Genomic DNA, 26,512 nt, shown 5'->3' with positions numbered 1-26,512 from the left:
TGTTAAATACCAGCCACCATTGCCACCAAAGATATTCCTCCAAGGTATCAAACTAATTGTTACATTAAACCTGACTCATTGCTGAGATCGGATTTAAGATAACCTTTAATAGGAAGGTGCCTTTAGAAAGTCACTACTTTGTTGCCCAAACCTCCTGTAGCCTTGCCTGTCTGTCTGCAGCTGATGGCACCTGAGACAGCATGCCCCCTGATAAGAAGTGTAAAGCACTCCCAGGACCAGGGATCAAACATAACTGTTGATGGGAAGAGTGATAACCTCCTCCAGCAGGAAGAATACTGCTTGGTAGGCACCAATGGCCCAGCTTCAAAGAGGCTACCGCCTCAGTTAAGCATATGGCAACCACACCTCGACAGGCCCATTCCTTTGTTTAGGGAGACAGGCTGACATCTCTTCCAGAGGTAGCAAACCCGTTGCTGAACTGGTATTCCAAGTGAAGTGTCTCTTTATGCTGTGTATTCCCCAGCGGTTTGCTCAGGGCTCCTCAATGGATAAGAAGAAGACTTGCACATCTTGCTAATGGGTAGAAAAGGGCATCCTGGAATTGTTTGGTGACCAGACCCCCAGGAAGAGATGCAAAGTGGGAATGGTTGCCTCGTGGGAACTATTGGCCCATTGGCTAGTGAGTCCTCCTCTCCCACAAACATGAAGATGGCATAAGCATGAAGATGACACACAGTCCTCAGATCACTACTAGATTGGAAAGAAAACAGAAGAAGAATTGCTCTGCTGTTCTCTGGATCCACCAAAGAGAGACTGCACCAAAGATTGAATTGCCCCTGTTTCACTTGCGGGACCCACAAAGAGGACTGTGCCTGCTGTGCTCACTCATAGCAAACAGCTCCACTTGTTTCAGGACTGAAGTTACTCCAAGGGCTAGTTGGCTAGCCTCCTGTTAAGCTTCAGGACCCCCAAAAACTAAGGAAACCTGCACTCCATGAGAGTACAACTGTCCGGGGGCACCTGTCCTCGCTGGAAGCCAAAGTGCCTTCTGGGCGACCGAGTCTTGAACTTTCAGAGGTGTCCTAAAGTCAGTGGGACAAATAGCCTACAACAAAGTGGGTGCTGGTCCCCAGAAAGAAAGATTTGCTTACATGTAAGCAACCGCGGGGATTGCTAAAACCTGGAGAGCAGTTGACCAGTGGCCATTGGACCGGCACAGCCTTCCACTGCTGCATCATGGGAGAATGAGTCCTGAGGCCGGAGGTGACCCCTGACCCTCATGGACACTAGCGTGGCCCCGGTACACTTGTTGCATCTCTTCAGCATCCTGTATCACCAACCTCAGGAGCACTTCTTGGCTGGACTGAGGTAAAGTACAAAAGCACACTGTGGACCCTGAAACTGCTGGACACGACAGGTAAGTGTCTTTCTGGACCTTTATGGTCCCTGTGACTGGCTTCCGACTCATTGTGGCCCATCCAAGTAAAGAGAAGCCATTCTTTAAAAACTGCTTAACCACTTGCAACAATGTATTGCATTTCCTAAAAGCAAACTACACTGATTGACTTGACTTTGATAAGTCATATCTCTGGTTTCCCTCAATAGATTTTTTTTGATTCGGTGTCAATTTCAAGATACAAATACAACATATTTTTATAGATTGGTGTCAGATTTTTATTGTGTTGTGTTTCTTACTTGTTGACTGTTCTGATACATCTTGATGCTTTACACTCATTCCTTTGATTAGGCCTTACTGCTCTGTGCCACAGCTACCCAGGACTAAGCTAAGAGTTTTATTAAAGAAACTTAACTGGTCCCGATAAAGATTGTGTCATTATTAAAAAGAAACTACATGTAATGAAAATAGAGGACATGTGTTGTTACTGGAAGACATTGTTTGGCCTTCTTATAGAGTGTTTTGCAGTGTTTTCATGTACACATTTCTAAAACAAACTAGCAATAACAGTACACACAGGTGCTCACCTTTATTTTCAAAGTTAGGTGATCGCACTGATTACCATATTGTGTGCTTCAGAGTTACACCATGTCTTGCAATCACTATGGACATCTCTTAGTAGTTCGTGAAAGGCAACACCACTTTCAGAATCATTACCAATTATTGTAAACGGTTACAGGAATGCTACAAAGTGGTTACAGAGGCTTTACAGATGCATTTATATCGGCCCCCATAGCATTTTCTGAACCTCAAAAGGTTTAACCCATATATGTCACACAAATCTTCACATGGCAAGTTTTACATACTTTGTTTACAGTTTTCAAACTGTAGACATCATCTAACGGTAGTGGGTTACCATAGAGTTCATATCCATACAACATATTCTACAAGATTAAAAAACACAAAAGGGAAAAAATTGAATCCGAGAAACAGACACAGGAAATTTGCTGTAGCTCACGATGAGCAGATCTCAAGGTCCTGCTTGTTGAATCTGGATGCACTCAAAGACATATCTGGGTTTTGCATTTTTGACATTCATGCACAATAGTTCAAACATCTAGGAGGTCTCTGCCCTTATATTAAAGGCAAATGCTAGCACTGACATGCCTTCAATTGATGGTGCAGTTTTGTAAGGCCTATTTCTATTTTCGTGACACATTCCGTACGCTTTTGGAGTTTGGTAGCTAGCATACAAGAATCAAGAGAAAATCGCTCTTTGGTGTCAATCACCAATCCGTTAATGTTTCTTGTAATAAAAGATACAAATAATGTAAGTGATTGTAAATAGTAAAAGAATCTCTCGTCGTTTTTTTTCTCAGCGGCTCTTTTATATAACAATGGCTCTCTAAAGACTCACTCTAGTGAACATTGGATAACATTTTCAATTACTATTGTAATAAATACTTCAAAACAAAGGTAGCCAATAAAATGTATTTAATACAAATAACGCATAGATATATTTCAGAGGGTGATAAATAAAGATGGACGCTAGTATGTTGTATATATAAAAAATAGCTGTTATGGATTCAGAAATGTAGCTACACTTGACAGTCTCTTTGAATCAGGGAAAATACCTAGCCTGAATGTTACATTTCCCATATGTCAACCTTGCAGCTTGTTTCTAAGGTCTTCATCAGAATATAGTCACCATGGAAACACCCAGATATGTGTGCCTAGTTTCGGAAATGAGTCAGCAGTGCAACAAAGGACCGGCCCATTAATTGCTTCCAATTAAGGACAGGGGCAGAAAACAGTCCTCTAGGTTCAGAACCAACTGCAAGCGAGGCAAGTCAGTGGTTGCCCGGCAGCATAAACCCTCACAGTACAGACAGGAGAATCAATCGATTCCTGCATAAACTTTGCCAATTAATAACACGATAAATTAATTTTGGAGTAAGAGTTAATAGCACCCATTTTACTGTGTGATCACAATCACCTAGGGACCCTGCTCATTATATGTTTGTAAACATGGCTTTACTCATCAACATTTCAGCAACATCATTGTTGTCCTACTGTATTCTTTGCTTTCAGGTTAATGCTGATATTCTCTGCCATTTAGTGATCATAAGCAGCATGTAGTATGCATAGTCAGGGAGACTGGTTTTACAACTGTATTGCCTTACTGTACTGTTTTGATAGCCGCTACGTTTTGGACAGTTCCTATTATTAGAAATTACATTTGCACCATAAACTTGAGTTATTAATGAAGTGTTGAGTACTCATACCTTTTGCTGGTCATTCCCATGTTTATTGCAACTGTGATAAGTGTACTGGTCTGTATTTGGACTGGCCCTACACTACATCACTTCAAGCCCTGACCAATTGTCTACCCAGAGAGTTAAGGTGGCTCAGAAAGTCCAACTCTGCATTTCAGACACAGTACCCAGTGCCATGGTTAGTGTGGGTTTTCATTTTTATAGTGCTTGGTAACTCCTGTAAGTAAGAGCAGGACACAAAATGACTAGGAGCATTGCCAGTCTTTCTTTACACACCATGTTCCATGCCACCACCCCTATGATTGTGTCTTGATCATCCTTCTTTATGCCACCTCAGGGAATGGAGGCATTCTGTATAGTCTTTCATGCTTCTCTGCACTAGCTGCAGTTGGTTTAGTATGGTGCAGATAATTGTGGAAAAGGCATTCTAAATTAAAGTGAATACCAAAAATTGACCATTCCTCTGACACTACAATGTCGATGGCTCTTGGTGTCACTTATAAATGCAGAGAGATCTATATACTTTGCAGAAAATATAAACTTGCACATGGCATCACTACATGCAAAAAGCTGAAGCTGTTAATCTAGTCAACATATTGCATGCAGAGATTTATCGTCTTCCAAGCTTAAGTCACCAAGATGACTGACGCTTTGATGATGGAACCTTCTCATTAAATCTGGTGTGGAAATAAGTTATTGCATTGGTAAATATGTAAAGCACCAAAAGCAGAGAAAACTGCATTCGAGAGCTGTCTTGCAAAAACACATGGTTAAATATGAAAATGACTGCTGCAGAGATGTAGACCCATGCAAAAACAGACAAAAAAGACACTTACCTTAGTTGGACTGCGTGAATTGTGGGATCTTTCAAGCCTATCTTCCTTATCCGATGACTGATATCTTGAATATTCTTCAAGAGTTCATCATGCTTTGTGAAAAATGATTCCTGCAGCTCCCTCTGATGTAGAGCATCTCCTTGTTCCTGTATAGACTGCTGAAGTTGTTCTAGCTTTTCAGAAAACTTTGCTACAAGTTTTTCACAAGAAGTGTTTTCACCACTCTCTGGATCTTCCAGGCTGATAACTGCAGTTTCCAGATCCTCATCCAAACGTTTTGCTTTGTCTCTCATCAAAGAAATGTAATCCTTTAAGGCTTCTACTTTCAGTTTCTTTTCCTCCAGTTTATGAAGATCCTTTGCTGAAACGTTTGCTGCTTCCTCGACTGCCATTTTTGCCTCATTTAGTGATAATAAAAAACGTTCTAGTCCTTTGAGGATGGTCTCACTATTGTGCATTTTATTGCTTGTGTCTTCACACTGTTTCTTATACTGCTGTGCAATGTTAAGTGCAGCTTCAAAATCGACTGGGTCAACTTCATCTACTACCGAAATATCAGAGGTCTCTAGTTTATTACATATGTCTATCTGATCTTCTAGAGAGCTTTGTACATCCTAAAATAGAAAGCAAACAAGAGATAATAGCAACAAATAAATGGAGAGAATGTTTTTTCAACGTGTTTATAGTCCACTCTCCAAATGAAAGAAAGTGCACTGATACCTTCTGAGGTAAAAACGGCGCTACATCTAAATTATAAATAAATTGAACAACTTGCTTGCACATTTTTTCGTCATTATTAAAAGCGCTTTCCACATTGTCATTTCTGTCACATGTTTTTTGGCTCTCCACTGTGGTGTGCCCTGTTCTATTTTATGGAGTTCTTTAGTCCTGTCTAATGGCCTTCTCTGTGATTTGAACATAAGGTGATATCAACACAACACAAGTGTAGTGATATAATAAATCTCCCACTGCATATGTACTTGGCGTCAGAGTGTGGCACTAGACTGAAATGTCATCACGCATCTCTTGAGATAAGAATGTCCCCTGGATGGTACGCAGATGTGTTACACTGCCCTGATCTAGTCTGCATGCAGAGGCCTGTCCCATTGCATGAGGTGTTGAACCTGGAGGGATGCACCAAGTGTGCCCTCATTTTACTGATTATGAAACACTGTTCCTGTCATGGGTTTAGCACATGGAGTGATAGTGGCAGTGTACTGTGATTTGTGAATCCATAGTTATGGTAATATCTTTTTTGGTGTCACTGGAGTCGAGACTTAATGGCCCACTCGAGTTAAGTTCGGCCTATGTGCACTTACCCAGATCCTACAACTTACATCCCCAGTGCATGTTGTGTGTGTTTTTGTGTGTAGCCTCTGTGGTACATGTATGGTATGTATGAGTGCATCAGAGTAATGGGTTTCTGTGCGATCCATTATGGATACCCCAAACCTCGCCTTGTTCACATGTTGAGGTTAGATTGTTTTCCCAGATAGTAGAAGTATATTGCTGACATTTTTTAAGCTGGAGGGAAGACATCTCAACAGAGACATGGGAAAAGAGGAGACAAGGCTCCTTTCTAAATTCGATTAGGAACTTTGACAAGAGGAGCTACTAATTAGTCTTCCTTAGCATTGCCATTTGGCAGATGTTTGGAGAAGAATGGTGAGACTGCACTCTATGTTGTTCAAGGTGAAAGGGACACCTTAGGTGTGCTAGCCTTTTGTTCTTTCCCTGATTGATTGCTCTTCAGTGTGGCTGATAATAGCCAGGTGTAAAAAACTCACACCTCTTTGGGCTTCTGTTGTGGGAACTACAGGGTGGAATCTACCCTACCTCTAGGAGTATCATACTACACTGAGGTTGTGTCTGGAGAGCAGCCTGAAGAGGACACTTACAAGAAGAACCAACTCAAACCAGTTCTGAAAATGGATCCACATTTCTTTCCTACTTACCCACTTGTTGTTCAAGTTCCATGCTCTCAATAACCAAGGAAAGAATGCTCCCCAGATTACTTAGAGGATGTCCGTGCAACCAGAGCTCGCGTCTGCCTAACAGCCATCTTCCCAGAGGTGAGGGGATATCATCTAAGTCTACCGCTTGCTGAACAGCAGATTATGTGTTCTGAATTGCCTAGAAACGAGCCTGCCTGATGAGAGAGTGAAGGACCCTTCCATACCTGTTGGAGGAGCGGCTGTCCAGGAGGAGCGAGTGGGCGTGTGATTCCAGTGCAGTAGGCGGGCAGAAGAGAAGGACTGTATAGAGTAAGGTGTGTGACCTGATGTCAGAGTGCCAAGACCCTCCTGGGAGATTCCTGGCAGGAATTGTGAAGATTGCCGCTTATTCTTAGAAATTGGGGTGCTTGTTGACTGGGGTATGAGCCCTGGTCAAGCAGCAAACATAATCCGAGTCAGCATAAGAGGCAGGCAAACCCTAAATTAACCTGCACTCACTCACTGGTAGCTTGGCACAGAGCAGTCAGGTAAAACTTAGAGGCAATGTGTAAAGTATTTGTGCAACACTTCATATAGTAAAACAATGAAAACACCACACAAAAAGATTGCACACCAGGTTTAGAAAAATAGAATAGACTTTAAAAATAACACAAGACCAAAACCACAAAAATCCAGCTATTGGAACTGGAGATATTGATTTTCCAAGTCTTTTAAGTAAAATTGCGCCAAGAAGCAAAAAGCGCTATTGGTGATATCTGGTTATGCCGGACTGGGACAAAGTCACAATTTCAGGCCGACCGCGATGGAGTATGGGCTGGCTACAGGGACAGGGACCTAGTTAGGCCAGTTGAACACACTACCTTAAATCCTGGTTGTGAACAGGTTTTTGAAGTGCACAGAGGCCCTGCCCTTCCTGCCCTGGCTCCAGACTCACTACAGGGGGTATGCAGCCCTTTGCATGGGGACAGGTCGCAGCCTATTCAGGTGAAAGTGAAGCTGGGTCCAGCTCCTCCCTCCCATCTGCCAGGATGGCTCATCAAGCCACACCTAAGCACTAATGCGTGTGGCTGTCTATGGGGAATACACAAAGCCCAGCTGTCACCCACGCCAGACATGTGATCAGAGACAGGCAGCAAGCACCAAATGGCTAAAGTAAAAAAATTCCAACTTTCTTCATGTGCCGTTTTCAGAATTGCAATTTAAATCTGACTTCACCATAAGTTTGGATTTTGAAATGTGATTCCAGAGACACCAGTCTTGAAGGGATTATCTCATCCCAATTGGAAATAACACTTGTAAAATGTAATAAGGTAATTGCAATGTTATCCTATTGGAGAGATAGGCCTTGCAGTACTGAAAAATGACTTTTTGAGTTTTTTCATTACCAGAACATGCAAAACTTAAAAGTACATATCCTGCCTTTTAAATACATTGCACTCTGGGTTGCCCAGGGCATACATTAGAGGTGAGTTATACATATAAAATGGGAAGGTTAGGACCTGGCTAAAGGTTTCTTTTTGTCAGGTCGACATGGCAGCATAAACTGCACACGCAGGCTCTGCAATGGCAGGCCTGAGACTTGGTTAGGGGCTACTTAAGTGGATGGTACAATCAGTGCTGTAGGCCCACTAGTAGCATAGATTTATAGGCCTGGCCACACGTAGTGCACTTCACAAGGGATTTAGAAGTATCTGAAATAAGCCAATTGGGGATAAGCCAATGTTACCATGTTTTAAGGTGCGAGCACCTGCACTTTACCAGTGGTAAAGTGCTCAGAGTCCTACGGTCAGCAAAAACGAATTCAGAAAAAATGGACTCTGCAAAATGGGCCATTTCCAATACTTAGCCTAAACTTATGTACGCAAACTGAGAAGTGCAACATGTCCTGAGCTGCTGCACCCTATCTGCAAAACAGTGTAAAACCTGATCCACTGTTCCCAATCTCAGAAGTGTGACATGATCTGGGCCTGAAGCATTGAAGATTTTGATGTTTCTTAAGCCGTTGCCTCCAAATTGTGAATCTGTGGCATGACCCCAGCCGTTGCACAGTGTGAACCAGAGCTGCAGTGCAACCTAGACCACAGCATCACCCAAACAGTGGCCCTTAGAGGTCTATACAAGGCCTCCATCTCTGTCCGAGTCTGGCCATGTTAGGTTGCACCAGTCCAAACCCGAACAGCCTGAGCGGGGCTGCAACAAGCACCCACAGGACCAGCCATGAAGAGGATCCACCACCCCCCCTGCAACCATCCCTGATCACAGCCACATTGCCAGACAGGTCCACTGAGATGGCTGAGGAAGAATGCAGGCTTTTACTCAGCTTAGTAGTGAGCAGGTAAGTCCCAGAGGAGCCGGGTAGTTGCAGAAGTAATGCTTACCCCCCATTATCGACTATGAGAGACTCGTCGGTGAGACCAAAGAGAGATCTATTTAAGACTGTGCACTTACACTAAAATATGGGGTTAATCTGCACTTGAGCCTACTCACAGCAAGTATCGACCTGGGGTGGGAACCACTTAGTCCTCGGGTGGGGTTGGGGGAGAGAACTTAGTGGAAGGAGGCACTCACCGACTTTAAGTGTCAGGACACTAAATTGCATCATGTGTGTGTCTTTATGTATAGTATTAAGTTCTAGTGTGGATCAAAAGTAATTTTCTTCATGAAAGTCAAGCAGTGGCTTGGACCATCAGTTATTGAAGAGATGAGTTTGTTGAATGCTGAGACTGACTTGAACACATGCAAACTACTTCCATGAAAAGCCTGTGACAGTTCACCATCAATGCTACTGAGAGTCAAATGCTGTTGACGTACTTGGTACAATTTGCAGAGACGTCCCAAGAACATCAGAGGCAAAAAACCTCAACCCCCATGGCTGAGGCCCAATATCCCCTGCTTGGTCTGTGGTAATCCAAACAGGGTCTACGAGATTACCATTCATTTTCTCTTGGTGCAATACTTAAGATTATTTTCCGCTTTTCAGATTTTTTGGCTATTCAGAGTGGCTCTCGCTGGCTATATTTCTAGCATTAAGTGCCTAATTACATCTTTGTATTTTAATGTACATCTAGTAACACGTTATATGATGTGCTATGTATTTTTATGAAACATCTGCATTTACAATCCTTGTACAGGATCATATGGGCATCATGACATGTATAGGAGTGGCTCTCCCCCCATAACCTGCAATTAAACTCCACATGTCAGGAGATGTCAGCCCACACTTTTATTGTATATAGCAAATTACAAGAAGCACAATGTTTCAGTCAATTGTTTCGGTTGAATGCACTCTAGAGTTGTCTAGCACTTAGCATTAACACAGGCACATTATTCAGCCTTTAAGTAAGATTTAAAAGCTCTGCTCTATTCTGTGTCTTTTAGATGATCAATTGATGATATTATGGAACTTATTTTTGACAGTTTTTCATTGTTTGTGGGTTTGTATTTCTGTATGACTATTTATGCTTTATAAATCGACTAACAGGTAGACATATATATGCTTATCATATGCTATATAAAACATTTCAATTCTTCTGAATTTATTTGATTATTATCAATGTTGGCTCGTTAGGCACTGAACCAAATTAAAAGAATGATTCTGAACCTTGAATACTGCCCATTATTTCTAATGACACCCTAATATGACAGGTTTTTAATGGGTGTCTCCATCTCAGACTTTTCCCTCAGCAGACAGTTCTTTGTCGATCTGTCTCCATTAGATCAAAACCACTTTATTTTAGGCAATGTTTCCCTTTATATTCATACTGACCTGGGACACCACTAGTCTGAACTTGAGTGCCTCTGGATGTAAAAGGCACAATTTGCACAAAGAATATATGTGCCCCAGTTCCAGCTCAGACTGAAGGATTATGAACTTCACAGGCCCTCATCAGAAGAAAATTCCAAGAACTGCATAGTATCTTTCAACTAATTAATATTAAAAAGCCATGCTCCAAGTGTTGAACTGTGCTGAAATGATTTGCCCTTTATCATACACACAGATTAGCGGGGTCATCTTGGCGTGAAGTCCCAAAATCTGCCCAGGTACAAAAGAGACAATATGAACCACATGAAATAAATTGTCATGATGTTATATATGCCTGACACCATACAGTGCTCAATTTGTATGAAAATATGTGCAAGGGCTAATGGTGTTAAAAGCCAAATATCACGTTTGCCATGTCTTCATTCTACTTCATATTTCTTCCTCCACCTTGCACGTCCAGTCTATTTATCTCACTCTTCCAGGTTATTTTTCATCCCAGCTTTCTTCCTTTGGCACTGTAATCATATGTTTTCCTATCTTGATATTCTTCTCTATTTTCCCCATTTTAAGCCAATCTCCCTCTTGTTCTGAGTCAGTGGTTGGGTGGATGCCCACCGCCTGCCACCACTGGCACAAATCAAGCACTGAAAATATATAGAGCCAACATCAGGCGGGCATTGAAGCTGTTGGCAGTTGATCATCATTATGTGAAATAGACTCCCTAAGAGATGGTTACATAGAAAATCATGCTTCTAGGACTGACATAAATAAATATTAGCTATGTGAAAGCAAAGCAGGAGCTTGAAACTAAGTAAGATATAGGTTCTACAACAGTAAGAACATCAGTACAATAAATGAGTCAAAAATTGATTCAATTTCACATTAGCTATACAAAAGTTTGTGTTCAACACTTCCAAGTTTGTTAAGACACAAAGCAAAATGAAACTTTAAAGTTACTATACTCAATGCTAAAATACTGGTATGGCATGTTAATCGTGTAGCAGCAATAATCTCATTAGGTTGTGATTTACCTTGAACTCCTGCAAAATATTATCAATTTCAGTAAGGGTAAATTGTTCTACTTCTTTTTCTTCTGCTGGCTGATTTGTTTCACAAAGAAAAGAAACTTCGTGCTCAATGGGCGCAAGTATATCCAAAGCCGCCATCAAGGATTTAATTCTACAGGTGCAAAATAAACGAGACAGATATGAACTAATACAATTGATCTAAATACCACACATAAAGAGCAAGCATTCCAATGTACAGTGAACATTCCAGTAGCTTTAATTGACTCTACAATAGCACTACAGATGACAGGAATCTGCCATCTACACTCGTTATTGCCATTTGAGAACCAGGTATTTTGCATTATTTGTAAGCAAAGATTTTCAAGACAACATATCTCTGTAGCAACCTGAAATCGCAAGAGTATTGCATGCCTTGCAGATCAAGGAGAAACTGTAACTGGCAAGACCATATTTCTAAAGATGGCAAACTGTCATCCACTCCTTCTATGGATGCTGCCCACAAATCTGGAATTCACTGTCAAATGAGCTCTATCTGGTCCTCTTTCTCTCCATGATGCTTAAAGAACTGAAATCCCACATGTTCAAAAAACTCCTCATAAAATTCGAATGTCTCTGATGCTGGGGTCATTACCAACTAAGCTTTTTTGGGCCTGGGTCCCCACGTTCCATAGTATCCACCAGAAATGAAGGACCTCCACTTTACAGAAAGTCTCATGAAACTTCAGTCTGTGATCCCGCATAAATCCTACATGTGTCCCAGCCTAAGCAAATTAAAAAGGAACAATGTCCAAAATATATATCCTTCTCACTAGGCTTCCTGGTCATTCCAGCCTGTGGCGGGAACATCACCATCACCCACTTTTACTAACCTGAAGGACATCACTGACTCTGGGCTTCCGTCCTCCTGCTACCATATTTACAGAAGGTCAGACCCATCTTTTTCCTGCCAAATCTGCTGCCGGTTTTCCAACATCACTCCGTCTACCGCAGCACGCTGCTATTCATAAGATGTCCACACGCTCTGCTCCAACAACTCCCTTTCAAGGATGGACACAGTAATTGTAAAGGATGTTGTCACAGTAACTGTAAAGGTTGATGTTCATCTCCAGGATAACTACACACTACCTCATATCCAATACTTAAGCTCTAACCACTCTGTACCACAGAAACCACTGTACTAGATATTGTACATAATCTCCTGTAAAGCTTATGAATTTTTGTAGAGACGTTTTAAGGCATGAGCAAAGTGGGCAATTGCCTAGGGCTTTCACCTTCTAAGTAATTCCATGGGAAAGTGATTTTTTCTCCACTAGTTTCTATTTTTCTACTTCCACCTCTTCCTTTCTCTCCACCTTCCTCTACTTCTGACTCTGTCTCTTTCTGCCAAGTGTCCTGGTGAGGATTTTTGGGGCCATGCCCAAAATACAATGCACTTGTTTTTGCATGAACCTGTTTCTTAAAGTTTAAAATATATTTCAAAATTATTTTGCATCCTTCAGTTTTGAAATAGCACTAAAAAAGGTAATAAAACAGAAAGCTGTTCCGAACAGGGGGCACCAAATTATGTTTTGCCCAGGGCACCAAAAATCGTTAAGGTAACACTATATGTATGTTGTACTTATTTTTTTCTAAATAATTTTTTAATAAGAGTTAAACAACAAAGAAAACACATTATGACAAGCTTTACATCTTCAGGCTTGCAATGGATCACAACTACACAGTAGTCTCCCACGTGTACATTGCTTTCCCCATTACCATAGTATGACAAATGGATACAGATCTCATTAACACATTAGTAAGGATCTTACCATCTGCTCATTATTGACTTTGACAGCCTCACCTCGCTCCCTTTCTTCTAATTTACCAATACCATAGAAGTGCCGCCACCACTTCCATATCTTTAGGAGCTTCCAGGGGCAACTACTGATTTCATACGTTACATTTCAACCTCCATATAGATGTCAAGTCCCCTTCACCATTCACCTACAGTGGGCATAGTTTGTGCTGTCAACTTACACTCCAGATCTGTGTTAGCGCCTATGAGGGCCAGCATACAGAATATTAGCTTGGGTCTGGGAAGGTCAACATCGTTCGGTAGCTCCAGGATTATGAACTGAAGCAGCATTAGTATATTGCACATCATGATTCGTCACTGCTCTATCAATATTAACTGCCAATATTCCTGTACTTTTTTGCAACCCCGGACTGCATGTACAAATGTGACTTCCTCTACCTCATGTTTCAAACAAGTGGGTGACAGGTCTCTCCCCATTTTATGCAATCTACTCTTATAATAATGAACTGTGAAAATATTTTAACTGAATCAGGCAAAAAGGAGACCGGATCGCCACCTCCCGTGGGTGCATCAATGTCACCTCCCAGTCCAGATCTTCCATTATTCCTATGTCTGTCTCCCATTTGTCCCTCCAACTTCGTAGCCTATCCGGCATATTCTTCATGAGAGTTTTGTAAGTCACAGGCATTGTCCCCATCCTGAGCTCTCCCATAAGTATTCTCCCCTCTAGTGGAGCAGACTCTGGAATTTCCCCCAATTCCAGAGTTTGAACCATGAATGCATGTCTCAGTTGTATGTATGTGTACAGTTGTTCTGGTATGAGCCGAATTTTGTTTGTAAGCTATTAACTGATCTCATTGTATGACTCTCCATTAGATCTCCCAACCTGGTGATCCCTATTGCATTCCAAAGATAGAATCCTTTCAAATTGGCCACTTCTTTTAACATATTTCCTTCCCATAAGACAATTTTCTTGTTATTCTGCCCTTCCATCCCAAACAACGTGGACCTGATTCATGTAGGTGCTTACGTTTAGAAAAGTTATGGCTGTAGAGCCTCCGTACTCATGGTATAGTCTCCACACTCGGGGGAGAATCTCCACACTGTACACTCTCGGCAGAGCGCCATGAGGAGATTCCACCACAAGTGCGGAGATCCTGCCACGAGTACGGAAACTCCGCCATGAGTGCAGTCGTAACTTTACTACACGTAAGTACCTTAATGAATCAGGCTCTGTGTTGGTCCTTCCCATTTTCACCATGTATATAGTGTAGTAGGGAGGGGTTCTTAATTTGTTATCTCTCTATATCATATAGATGCTTTTCTCATGGTGCATATATCCAATAATGTCTCAGGAGATCTGTGTCCCACAGTAGTCTGTCCTAATGTTTAGAAGGGCACACATCTGCATTTTTAAGCTACCCCGGAGTACATCCATTCAAGAGGATCTCTATTCATACCCTGAAAGGTCTCTTTAGGTATAGAGAAGAAAGTGTTTTATTTATATATTATATACAGTAGTTAGGCAGCATTATCATTTTAAAGAGTGCAGCTCGTCTGAGCAGCAATAATGGAAATAACTGCCATCTAGCGACGTCTAGTCGAAATTTTCTCACAACTGGTGGCAGTTTTTTTTCTTCCAAAAACAGGTCCTCTCCACGTGTCAAATAAATCCCAAGGCGCTAAAATCCCACACCTTGCACTCTTATATTTGGAGAAAGCTCCCCCTCAAATATTCAATATTTATACTTGTATATTATGGACTTGTTCCAATTTATCTTTCATCCTGAGTATCTACTTTATTCTCCAAATACATTGAAAATAAATGGGGTAGTTTCCCAGGGAGCATAACAAGATTGTCCTCAGCATAGATGGAAATAGAGGGAAATCTACTACTTCTGTAAATCAATGGTCAAACCAAACCCCCTAATGCACCCACCCCACCACACCCAAAATGCTAATGGCTCAACACAAAGTACCTTGGAGGGAAACTTAAAGAGGTCATCACATTAACTCGAAACACTGTCTTTGGATCTTGATACAAGAAAACCACCCAGTCACACTCATCCAAATCCAAACCTTCGCAGCATCTAAAGCAGAAAATGGCAATGCACCACATTGAATGCCTTCTCTGCATCCAATGATATTATCCCTTGATGTTTAGTTGTTTGCTGGATATCTTCCATTCAGTTGTTTTCCTATTGAAAATTGTGTGTCGTAGAGTGCCAAGGCTGTGTGTTGTATTCATATGCAGAAACCCAGCAGCAAGGCAGCAAAGCACTGTACAGAGTCAAAGGCAAAGACACCATCCACATGTGACAGGAGTGGCCCCCTATTGCATCATCATATTGTATTCTTTAAAGATGTGAGTCTTCAGTTCTTTTCTTAAAAGGATCCAGATTCTGTCAGCCCTGATGGAAACAGGGATCTTGTTCCATATGCTAGGTGCACAGATGAAGAAGGCCTGTGCTGGCTACAGGTGTGCCACGAGCAAACAGAAATGGAGGAATATGTCAGCCAAGTAGGCAGGGGTGTCGGCTGTGAATGCTCTGTGGATGATGTAGCTGGTTTTGAATATGGAGTTTCATCAGTGTTGGGAAAACGGGGATAGCATTCTTTAGGCCCTCAATGAGGCATGCAGCAGGTGCAATGCTCTTAACAGGGGCTAGTAGGGAATCTGAAAGGTCATGGAGTAGGGCATTTCTACTATTCAGATGCAAGAGTGTAAGCATTTGAATAGAATTTCTGAAGTCACGTTTTGGGAGAAAAGGTTTCACTATCTTAAGTAAAGAGTGCAGGTAACAGGCATCTAGGTTTTGTTGTTTGTGCATTCCTTGATGGTAAGATCGGTATCGAGGGTTAATCAGATTGTCTAGGCATTGGGTGAACACTAGGATGCAAATCCACAGATGTTCATGTCTTTAAGACAGATTTTGCTTCAAGTTGCTCTTGGCAAATAGCAAGAATTCTGCATTGATGGGGTGAAGCTTCAGGTAGGAACTGGTCCTCAGGTTTGGATGAGGTGAAGGGCTGCGGCGGCTCCTCCGTTATGGCAGAGGAGCATCGCCCAGCCTGCTGCCAGCGCAGCAGGCACTCAAATTCATAAAATGGTAATAAATACCATTTTATTATGTGTGGCAGGCTCGCACTGCTTCAGTGCGAGGGCAGGTGGCAGGGTTGATTAGAGCAATTGCACTTATGTCAGCCCCCTGCCAGTGCACATTAAAGATTGGCCTGCTGCCTACAGCTGACCAATCTGTTGTGCGCACTTCAAAGCCTGCAATCCCAGGGCTGAAAAACAGCAGAGAGATTGCAGCGGCAGGCCCCCAGCCTCAAAATGAGTGCTGGGTTAGCCTGCTCCAACCAATCCTGGAGCTGTGCTGCAGCTCTAGTATTGGTTGGATTTGCATAGCAAAGAGAGGAAGTCCCTCTCTTTCTGCCCGAGTCTGAGGAGAGCGCCGGAACGAGAGACTGTGACCGGAGCCTGTGGCCAACAACATACATATGGTGAGTTTTTGGGCATTATGCCCCACCATATTTTTATGTTTCTGGCCGCTATTGGTGAAGGGAGTGTTTTAGGCGTTGAATGTCTAGAGCAGAGTAGATTTTCACATATAGTTGTGCCACAGCAGCGTGCTGGTAAATGTGTATATTATCTGTGGGTAGAGGCCCAAAGGGCTCCATGTAAATCTTGAAAATGACAGGGTACAAGATGGAACCCTTGGTAACTCTGCAAGTGATCAGGCTATTCTGGTACCTGGGGTGCCATATGAATAAACTAGTGTCATTTGTATAAATCGGAGTACAACTAAAGGAAATTTTTTTAGTGAATCCCTCTCAGTAGTACAGGGTGGAGTAGTCAACAGTCTTGAGGGAAGCTGAGAGGGCTAATAATATAAGGAGTCAGGGTTCATCCTTATCTATGGTCCGGAGGGCATTGTCTGACTTGATGAAAGCTTGAAGTAGTGCATCAACTGAGTTTTCAATAATCTTGAAGATTAAAAATATATGAATAATGGGCCGGTTGTTGGTGTGGTCATTAGCGACGATTGTGAGTTGCTAAAGAGTGAGATGTTCTGGCCTGTCATGAGAGATTTAGGAACATGCCTTGAGTGAGAGAGGGATGGACAAAAATAAGTAGGGGTGGGACAGCTTTGCCAGAGAGGGATTTAATAAAGAATGAGAGTAAGGCATTATTGTCATAAGTGGTTGCTCTGAGGGAGTTAAGAATGTCAGCAAGGACTTTGGGAGTCAGAGGTTTGAAGGATGATCGTTGTGAGGTGCAGCACAGAGCAGAGGGCATCAGAGAAGAATCATGTATGGTGTTGTCGAAGAGTTGAATGAGTAAGTGGTTGATGGTTTTGCACTTGCCCATGAGATGTGGGATTGGAGGCTAAGGCAGGGGGTTGGTGCAGTAGTTGATCATTTTGCAGATATTTTGCTGCTTCTATTGGCATCTTCACTTCTAGTGTTGGTATGGTAATTGGCTGTTGCTGATGTGATGAGTTGGGAGGACTTCAATAGTTTAAGCCCTCACAAGTTCTCTTTCGATTTCTGTTGAATTTTCTTTCCTGTCTGCAGACAGAGCATTTGTTGTTAATGAGGTCTTTGAAGTACCAGAGCTCTGAAGAGTTTGGTTGCATTTTTGTGCTTTAGTTGAAGTGTGAAGGTTTACATTTTTTCCCCAAAATGCGCTGAAGACACTTCAAAGGGTGTTGACTTCAGAGGTGGAGGTGGAAGGGCAAAAGATGACTTTGAACTTTAGATTGTCTATGGATACGTCTGTGAAAGATCTGAAGGTTTATTGATTTCTTTTAGGTTAACTTGGATGTGTTGGTTGTGTTGATTGGACACTAAGCAGGGTGATGGATATAGCAAAGTGCTTGCTCCAATCTAGGGTTACGGGATTCTTGCACTGAATGGTCACTGATGTTGCGACGGCAAGGTCCAGGATGTGCCCTTTGGATAATATTGATTCAGTGATATGCTGCACCACGTTGAGTGTGTCAATCAGGTTGAGAAGAGCTTCTCTTGTTTTTTCATATTTTATTTTTGGGGGAAGGTTAAAGTTGTAGAGGATAATGGTATTTCCATATTGGATGGATGAGGTGGTGAGGAGTTCCGAGAATTTGTCTATGAGCTACAGACAAGGTGAAAGGTGGCAGACTGTGAAGCAGTGAGTTGGAAGTGGCGTATGAGGAGTTCTATGGAGTTGAGTACTGCTTGTTTGACTTTTGTGCAGGGTCAGGTGGACTTGGGTATGACAGAGAGGCTCTTTCCTTCTCATCAGTGTGGCCCGCATGCTGGATGCTATAGCAAGTAGAAAGAAGGAAGTCTAGGATATGCAAGGATGCAGTGGTGAGATATGCTTGTTTGATGAAGAGAGTGCATAAGGGTTGAATGATATTTGCACTGCTGAGAGCCAGGAGCCCTGCAGCGCATATACTTATGAGCATTAAATGAACTTGTATTCGGTAGTTCAAGGTGATGGATAGTGCAACGTACATAAGGTTGGGTCTATATGCTGTGAGGGTGCCAAGTGAATGTTTATGTTCTTTTTGAGGCATATTATTATTTTTTACCCTGTAGCAAAAGGGTTTTGGCCCATGGCTCTGTGCTGGGAAAGCCTGGCTGCAAGGATGCCTTACAGTTGACAAAAGTAGAGAGAAGACAGGAAGTAATGGCATTTTCTGACTAAGCTGATGCTGTGGTGATGGACATTGGGGAATGAATACTACTTATGTGGCTTATTTTATTAAAGATGGTTTGGTGGGAAACCAGTGATGTCACTTACTGTAGAGATGGATGGTGGAAAATGGAGTTCACTTGTGTGGCGTCTTCTCTTACAGATGGTTTTAGTGAGAAATCACTATCAGGATATCAGGATACTGTCCTTCGATTATATGAGAACATTAACTCAGCATTCCTTTAATTATTTTTGTATTCCATGTGGACTGGACAATCAAAATGCAGACATGGAGATGTACAAAAAAGACAGATATAATGGACCCTATGGTAACAGGAAAGAAGGTGACATTCAACTTACATTTAGAGATACATTTTACCCTGCTTGGACAGCACGTTTAGCTAAACTCCAAATGCACTTTTTGATGTGTAATTGTTTGGAAGGAGTTGGTATCTTCGAAGTGGCAGATCAGATACTCTAGACAATCTGTGACTATTTGTACCAGCTAGCCAGGCATAGCCCAGAGAAGCCATGGAGGACACCAAGTTTGTTTTTAATCTAAACTGCTACCCTTAAAATTGGAACAAGTTGAACTAAGTCAGTAAAAACAGACAAGACCCCTCTGTAAGCCCCCTCTACTGCAGGGATCCATACACTGGAAGGTCAGGTCATTGGCAGGGTCCAGTTGATTCAGTCACTGCAGCTCCAGACTTACTGCCAGATCAACTCCATGATCTAGGTTAGAGTTGGATTAGGTGTGGATAGTTAGACGTTTACACCAAATGATAGGTGCATCAGTAGCTTAGGAGCTTCTGAGCTCAGAACTTAATTTATTGCTCCAGCTTTCCAAATCTCTATGCTAGATACTATAAATACTGTGTGCCATGATTTCAAGTGCTATCTCATGCTTGACACTAGATAATGTAAGAGCTATATATCAGCTATAACTAGCTCATAATTTCTATTTTGTGTACTTCATCTCATCATGTGTATATGTTGAGCAAGTGTTTTGACAAAGAGTGGTCACCGGAGAACACTCCTACAGATTGAAACACATGCAGCTAAGGGTCTCAAACATGCCACTGCAGCAACACCACCACTGGTACAATCTATTAAAACCGTCAGTCACAGACTGTTAAAAAATTCCCCAAAAATTCTAAATATTTTAGCGATCATTATTGTATGAATATAATTGGTGGAACAGCTAGTGGAAATATCATAAAACCAGTTGCACTTGATCACAGAGATAAACCAAAGGTCCCTGATGTTTCCTTTGGCTTGCAGTTTAGTGACCTAAATTAATTAATTAATTGAGCCTGGGGGCCAAACAAGCAATGAAAATAATTTATAAAAAATAGGAAACAAAGTAATGTCAAGACATGTAAATGTGATTGGTTAAATGAATGTGTTTGCTAAGTGCAAATCCCATCAATATAAACCAATAACAGCTCAAAGGAAATCCAATGAAATCAACCAGCTAATCACATAAGGAAATAGGGTCATATGAGAAAGGTTTTCATAAGCAGACCATGGGAATTAGGGAGAAGTTGAATAAAAGTTTAGTAAAATGACTATGTATGAAAATGTTGAAAATATGTTTATGTGGTAATGATCCGTGTTTTACAAAAATGTGAAATAACCACTTTCTGGATGTGGAAAACCCAGAAATACTTCTGAAACTGGAAAGCCCAAAGGACATTAAAACAGCTGATTGCCTCGACCAATGAATGACTTGGAGCCACCTCAAATTGAATGCCTCCAAATCTGAAATGCACACCTGTGGCAACTAAAAAACCGACAACCCTCTCTGCGCCTTGCTTGACGATATAGGGCCACTTCTAGAAATATCTAGGGTCAGACTCACAAAGGAAAGCTTACTCTTTTGTGTAAGTTTGCTACTTTTAGGTATTCATGAAGGTAGACCAAAAGTCTAAGTTTACGACTTTCGGTATTCACAAAAGGCATTTACGAGCAGTATCTTTACGTATGTACTCTGGGCGGAAACTCTGCCCCAAGTGTGGAGATTCCACTCTGGTTGCGGAGAGCACACTCCGGGTGAGGAGTGTATTTTCCGCACATGGAGCGGAATCTCCACACTCGGGCTGATATTGCGCCTGAGTGTGGACGTAAAGGTACTACTTGTAAATACCTTTTGTGAATACCAATAGTCGTAAACTTAGGGCCTGATTCACAAAGGTAAACTTAGATGATAGGTTTAAACTTAGACCAAACGGCTAAGTTTAAGACTTTGGGAATTCACAAAGGGCAATTACGAGTACTATCTTGATGTTTGTATATAAATACATTTACAATTACAATTAAAAGTGCGGCCCACCACTCTATTATGCACAAACCATACAGTCTTCATTCATAGTCGTTAAGATGTGCAGGCAATATGCCTAGCCTCATCCGTACACTCACCATTTGGTCTATGAAAAGACCCAAAAAAGATGTAATGACATAACTAAGCTGTTAAATTTAGTGTTGGTGATACTGTCATTATGAAGCTTTCTATATTAGATAAGTGGTAGCTCTGAGTGGAGGATGTAGTGAGAATGTGAATTTTGCAGTGAGAGTAGATTTTGATGACAGGAGTAAGTATGATGGGGTCTGTGAGTTTTGGTAAGGATTAGTATCGTGTTGGGAATCACTCTTGATGATGAAGTTGTGTTGGGAATCACTCCTGATGATGAAGTTGAATAAATTAACATTCTTGAAAAAATATTTTTCCTCCTTTTAAATTGCCAGTATCTCCATATGTTGATGTAGCGTATATCCCATGATTTCTTGGGCGACATGCTGAGGGTTTCTTTATCAGCAAGCTCCGTATCTGTGGATCACCCTGAACAATGACCCATTTGACACCAGAAGCATTTGCTCTTTGTTTACCACCTAGAGACCTTCATTTTCAGTAGGCAATGTTCCTCTCAGTGGGCTGCCAGGGCTTCCTCCCCGTAACAGTGTTTTGTTCAGTGCATGGCTTATATGTAGGTTCTTACCTCTATGGTAATGCTGCATAGTTCTCCATCAGTGCTGGATCTTGTGACTGAGGCTAGTTACGTTTCTTGATGCTAAATGACCCTAACTATGCCAGTCGGGATTGTCCTGTTGACAAACACCCCTTGTCTTCAAGTTCTCTTAGTACACATGAGCACCCACCAGAAGTGCTGCAGAAAGGAATCCTGACTCTTGCAAGACTTGGGTATAGAAACGGACACATTTATAGTGAAATTGAACCACAACAATAATACCTGGAAAGTGACATATTAGGGAGCTAGATAGGTAATATTTCTATAGAAGGTGACAAATATTTGCATTTAGAGACTCCAAGGGCCTATTGTTTCACTTTTTTCTGGTGAAGATGGTGAGGGCTCATCTATTTCCCACGTGTAGTTTTCGATTCTTTGATTAGGGCAAATGCATTAATATAAGTCTGTGCATTGCTGTGGGACCAGACTTCCATTGAGGACTGTACAACTCAAAGGAACACATTGGAATACAATAGTTTGGGTTTGGCCTACAGTGAAAGCCTGTTCTCTAAACCTATAGGACGGTCCAATGGCAAAGTGAAGCCAATGGCAGTAAAGGAATTGGATTACTCTAGAGCTTCAGCCATCCTTCATTCACAAGCATGATCTAACTCTAATTTGCATAACCATCTGAAGCATAGAACCCAATATGTTCTTAGATGTTAAAAGTTTTTATAGATTTATATTTCCTATACTCATGAACCATACATTCAGGTAATCCTTTATTCTCTCCTACATAATCAATAAAGCCCTTTACAAAAGACACCTAATCTACCAGGCCCAGAAGGTAAAAAGGACATTCCAAATCAATAACAGTATGATGACAAAATACTACCACAGAAACCAAAGCACATAGGAGAAATCAAGACTAATGTAAGTTGTGACACTATATTTATCTGCATACAATTTCATTGAAAGACAATCCAGAAAAACTGAATATTCACCAATGGTACAAACATCAAATCTGTACTGCCTAACCCTGGTGGCTGTTCCACCTGTGCAGTTACTGTTTGTAACTGGTCAATTCGAATATCCACCAGAGAACACCATTAATGATTGCCTGCCCTTTCCTGCCGCAGTGCAACCCCTGGTATGTAATGCTAATATAAGCTTTCAATCTACCCAAGATACTTAAAGAACGATTATAATAACCGATATTGAATAATTATTTCGGCAAACACTGTCACTTTGTGCAATAATGATGTATGGAGGATGACATTGATTGCCCACATCCACAAGTACTTTAACGCTGTTACTAATGATTGACCTGTGCGATGTGGACTGTATGTCGGTGTGTATTATCAGCTATCAGTTTTTCGCCCTCATCTGGTGTGTGGTTTGTTAGCTGTTAATATTATGTCCCAAGAAGCATGTATATTTCTTGTATCTGAGACTGTTGTAATTATTAAGGAGTTAAGTTATTTTTTTCTTATATTGAGGATGCTTTAAAAACTAATATGTGACAGTTGATTATAACGCACAATGTTCACCTGAAGAGCCTACTGACACTCATAAATATAATAAATATGGTGAATGTACTAGGGCTAAATTCCTGCCCTATTTTTCTTTCTGGGCTTCTCAAATAGAGAACAGGGCAGTGTTTAGCTTAGTTCTAAATGTCAGCTAAATGTCAGAGGATTAGTGAAACTAGTGGTCCATTTGATTCCATCAAGACCAGCACTGAAGAAGCCTTACTTCTCTGCCTCACCTTTCTAAACTTTGGTGCTGTCATCAGATGAATGTAAACTAACTGTAGTGTGGTGGATAACTAGCAAGGCCTCAATACCTTTGCTTTGAGCAGATCTACAAAGTTCTGTTTACTATAAGATGGGTTTTCCTTGCATATCTATGTAAAGTACAGAGCCCAAGTATATTATTGGTATGGCAAAACATTAACAAGTTACAACAATGATAATCACCTTTAAAATTAAGTGATCAGGCAGGACAAGATGGCGGCTGGTCAGCCAGCCGAGTGAGCTGCTAATGTCTCCCAGTTGACTGTTCACGGAAAAATCACCAGCGAAACGACTTGGAATGATTTGGCGTTTGGTTTTGTTTTCACAAGCCGAGCTACAGTTCTTGATTAGAGCTCTTAGTCCGTCTCAAGCTTTGCAATCAAAGAGCTCGGCGGTGTGGTCAGCGCTAACTGGTATGGCGCCGAAAGCTCTCTCTAAGAACGATAAGACTCGACAACCCACAGGAGGCACCAATAGCCCGGCGAAGGCTTCTAAAAAACTGCTGGTAAACGGCGTATCGAAGGAGGGGACACCCAAGCCTGTTCGAATTAAACAAGGTGTCCATCCGCTCTTTAAATCAAAGAGCGCGAAGAACGACAAAAAATTGGTAACCACGCAGGAAGGTAGTCCTTTACCTGACTCAGCAGCAGGGAATGTAATCTCTATGCCAGCTGCCGATCCTGGAACAGTTTTACCTTTTGATGAAGAAGGTGGGAGCTGCGGTCCAGGTCAGTGCGCTAGCGAGTGCAGCAGAGGCATTGTGGGTCCTGTAGTCCTACCGGCAAACCTCGGGACTGCACGCGAGAAAATTAGCTGCAATAATGTAAGTGGTACAAGCACTTTGGATGGAGGTGTCTCTTCTGTGGGGGCTCTAGCAGATGCGGGATTGGAACATTCTAAGGAGTTGGAAATGGGGGATAAATTTTACTCGATGTCTGATCCTTCTACGTCGTCAGAAGATGGCCGTTTGAGCAAAGAAGGGCGTGAAGAGGATAGCGATAGTATTTGCTCCCTTGATGAAGAAAGCCAACTAGAAGAAAAGATACCGCACGGGCTAGATACAATCCGGAAAGCTAAGGTACATGGGATCCTGGGAGAGCCGTCTGTTAATAACATTCAGGAGTCACTGGCCTGGGACTATTCGTTCTCTAGTAACATTACTGATGCAATAATTGAAGAAAGGGGCGATAATCTGAGTCTTGGTGGGGAGCAGGAGGCCCCTAAGGAAGTCACTCTTCATTCTATCTACCAGCTCATTATGGCACATAGAGCAGAGACCAGGGCAGAAAGCTCATGGGCCCAAAGTTCCTGCCGCAAACTACAAAACTCAATTAAAAGAGTCGCCAAAACTTGTGCAGATATAGCAGCTAGAACATGCGAAGTCGAAGAGCGGATTTCAAAACTTGAGGATGAACTGAGCGCACAGAGAGGGGTTACAGAGAGTCTGAAAAATCAGAAGGAGGATGTTTCCTGGAAGCTCTCTGACTTAGAAAATCGAATGAGAAGGAACAACCTTCGCATTCTTGGTATACCGGAGGGGCTAGAAACCTCAGACGTTCGTCAGTTTGTTGTAGAGTTATTTTCGGAAGCATTTCCAGATTTAAAGAACTGGGATTGGAAGATTGAAATACAAAGAGCTCATCGGTTCCCCTTTAAGATGCGACAACAACCAAAGCAAGATAATGTGCTACCCCGTGCCATCCTGATCTCCTTTAATAATTTCTTGGCTCGAGAAGCTGTTTTTGATGCAGCTAGACCAAACCGGAAGAGAAAAGGAAAGGGACAAGAATTCTTTGTTAGGCCAGACTTCTGCCAGGCTACAGTTGAGTGAAGGTGGCAGCTTCGCTCACTGATGCCGCTGTTTCAGGCGAAGGGTGCACAAGTATTCCTGCTCAATCCTGCAAAGCTAAAAGTATTGCATCAGGGACAATTATCTTTTTTTATATCGGAGATACAGGCCAAAGAATTTCTAAATACAATATAAGAGGCTTGGGTGGCCCGGGCTATATATTTACCTGTCTTCTACCCTAATAATTATATGGCTTGATGTTACTTATTTTTTCTTTTTTGATAATCTAGTTAGCCTCATGATCATTATGTATGAGCTGGTGTTTATCGGGTATTTTTGGGGATATTCACAGGGGATCCCCCGGCTCCACATCACTAGGGACCTCTGGTCCTTTTGCCGTGCTTAAAGGAAGGGGGAGGGAGTAGGGGTGGGGGACGGGGGTGTTTACGCTGGGTTCAGTATATTCTCCAGTGGTAGATGATCCATTAGTTTTGAGATATTTATAGACTGAGCTCCCATCCTGGCCAGCGCCTTATGTACTATGCGGGGATTTAAATGTTAACAGGGTTAAAAATTCTGGCAGTATTGTAACTGCGGATCGTAAACCACAATTGCGTAAGGCACTGAATGACTTGATATTGGATTTGGGGCTTATTGACGTTTGGCCTAAACTAAGGGGTTTGGATCCAGGATTCACCTATTATTCAGCCCCCCACCAAAAATGTGCCAGGCTAGATTACTTCTTAGTTTCACCATTGCTATTAAAGGAAGCAAAAATCGAATTATACCCCAGGGTTCTATCAGATCATAACCCATTGGTCTTTGAATTCCCTTTGGATGGTATGGTAAATATACATAAAAAATGGACATTTGAAAGGGCTATCCTTCTAGATCAAGACTATAGAAATTATACGAGAAGTAGGATAGATGAATTTTTTAGTATCAGTAAGGGCACTGCATCTCCAGGAGTGGTCTGGGACATGTTTAAAACCTGGATACGAGGGGAGACTCTTAGCTTTGGAGCGCGCAGAAGGAGGAAATATACTCAACAAGTCAAGAGCTATTATCAGAAGCTTTCCCAGCTGGAAACTGAATTAACAGCAAACATGAGAGATAAAATGGAACTAACTGCAATCCTGGACTCAATTTTAGTGACTAAATCAGCCCTAAATGATCTGTATCTAAATAGGCTTGCAGGCACATATTTAGTCAAGAAGCAAGAATGTTATGAATATAGCGAAACTGTTGGGCGATTACTTGCA

General features: G+C 41.8%; 1 protein-coding gene across 1 annotated transcript in view; it reads right to left on the bottom strand.

Moving 5' to 3' along the window:
* LOC146798868 (nesprin-2-like) overlaps nt 1-26,512 on the bottom strand; it is a 1,144,883-nt gene that overhangs the window by 804,551 nt on the left and 313,820 nt on the right. Inside the window, exons 29-30 of the mRNA XM_085627789.1 lie at nt 11,219-11,366; nt 4,470-5,083 (exon numbers count right to left, since the gene is read on the bottom strand). Coding sequence (XP_085483915.1) covers nt 4,470-5,083; nt 11,219-11,366 — 762 coding nt within the window. The remainder of the gene's footprint in view (nt 1-4,469; nt 5,084-11,218; nt 11,367-26,512) is intronic.

This window comes from Triturus cristatus, chromosome 9 (genome assembly GCF_964204655.1).
Source record: "Triturus cristatus chromosome 9, aTriCri1.1, whole genome shotgun sequence".
Classification (NCBI taxonomy): domain Eukaryota; kingdom Metazoa; phylum Chordata; class Amphibia; order Caudata; family Salamandridae; genus Triturus; species Triturus cristatus.
The sequence above is the reverse complement of the archived record's forward strand: the minus strand, read 5'-3'. Positions and strand labels throughout refer to the sequence as shown.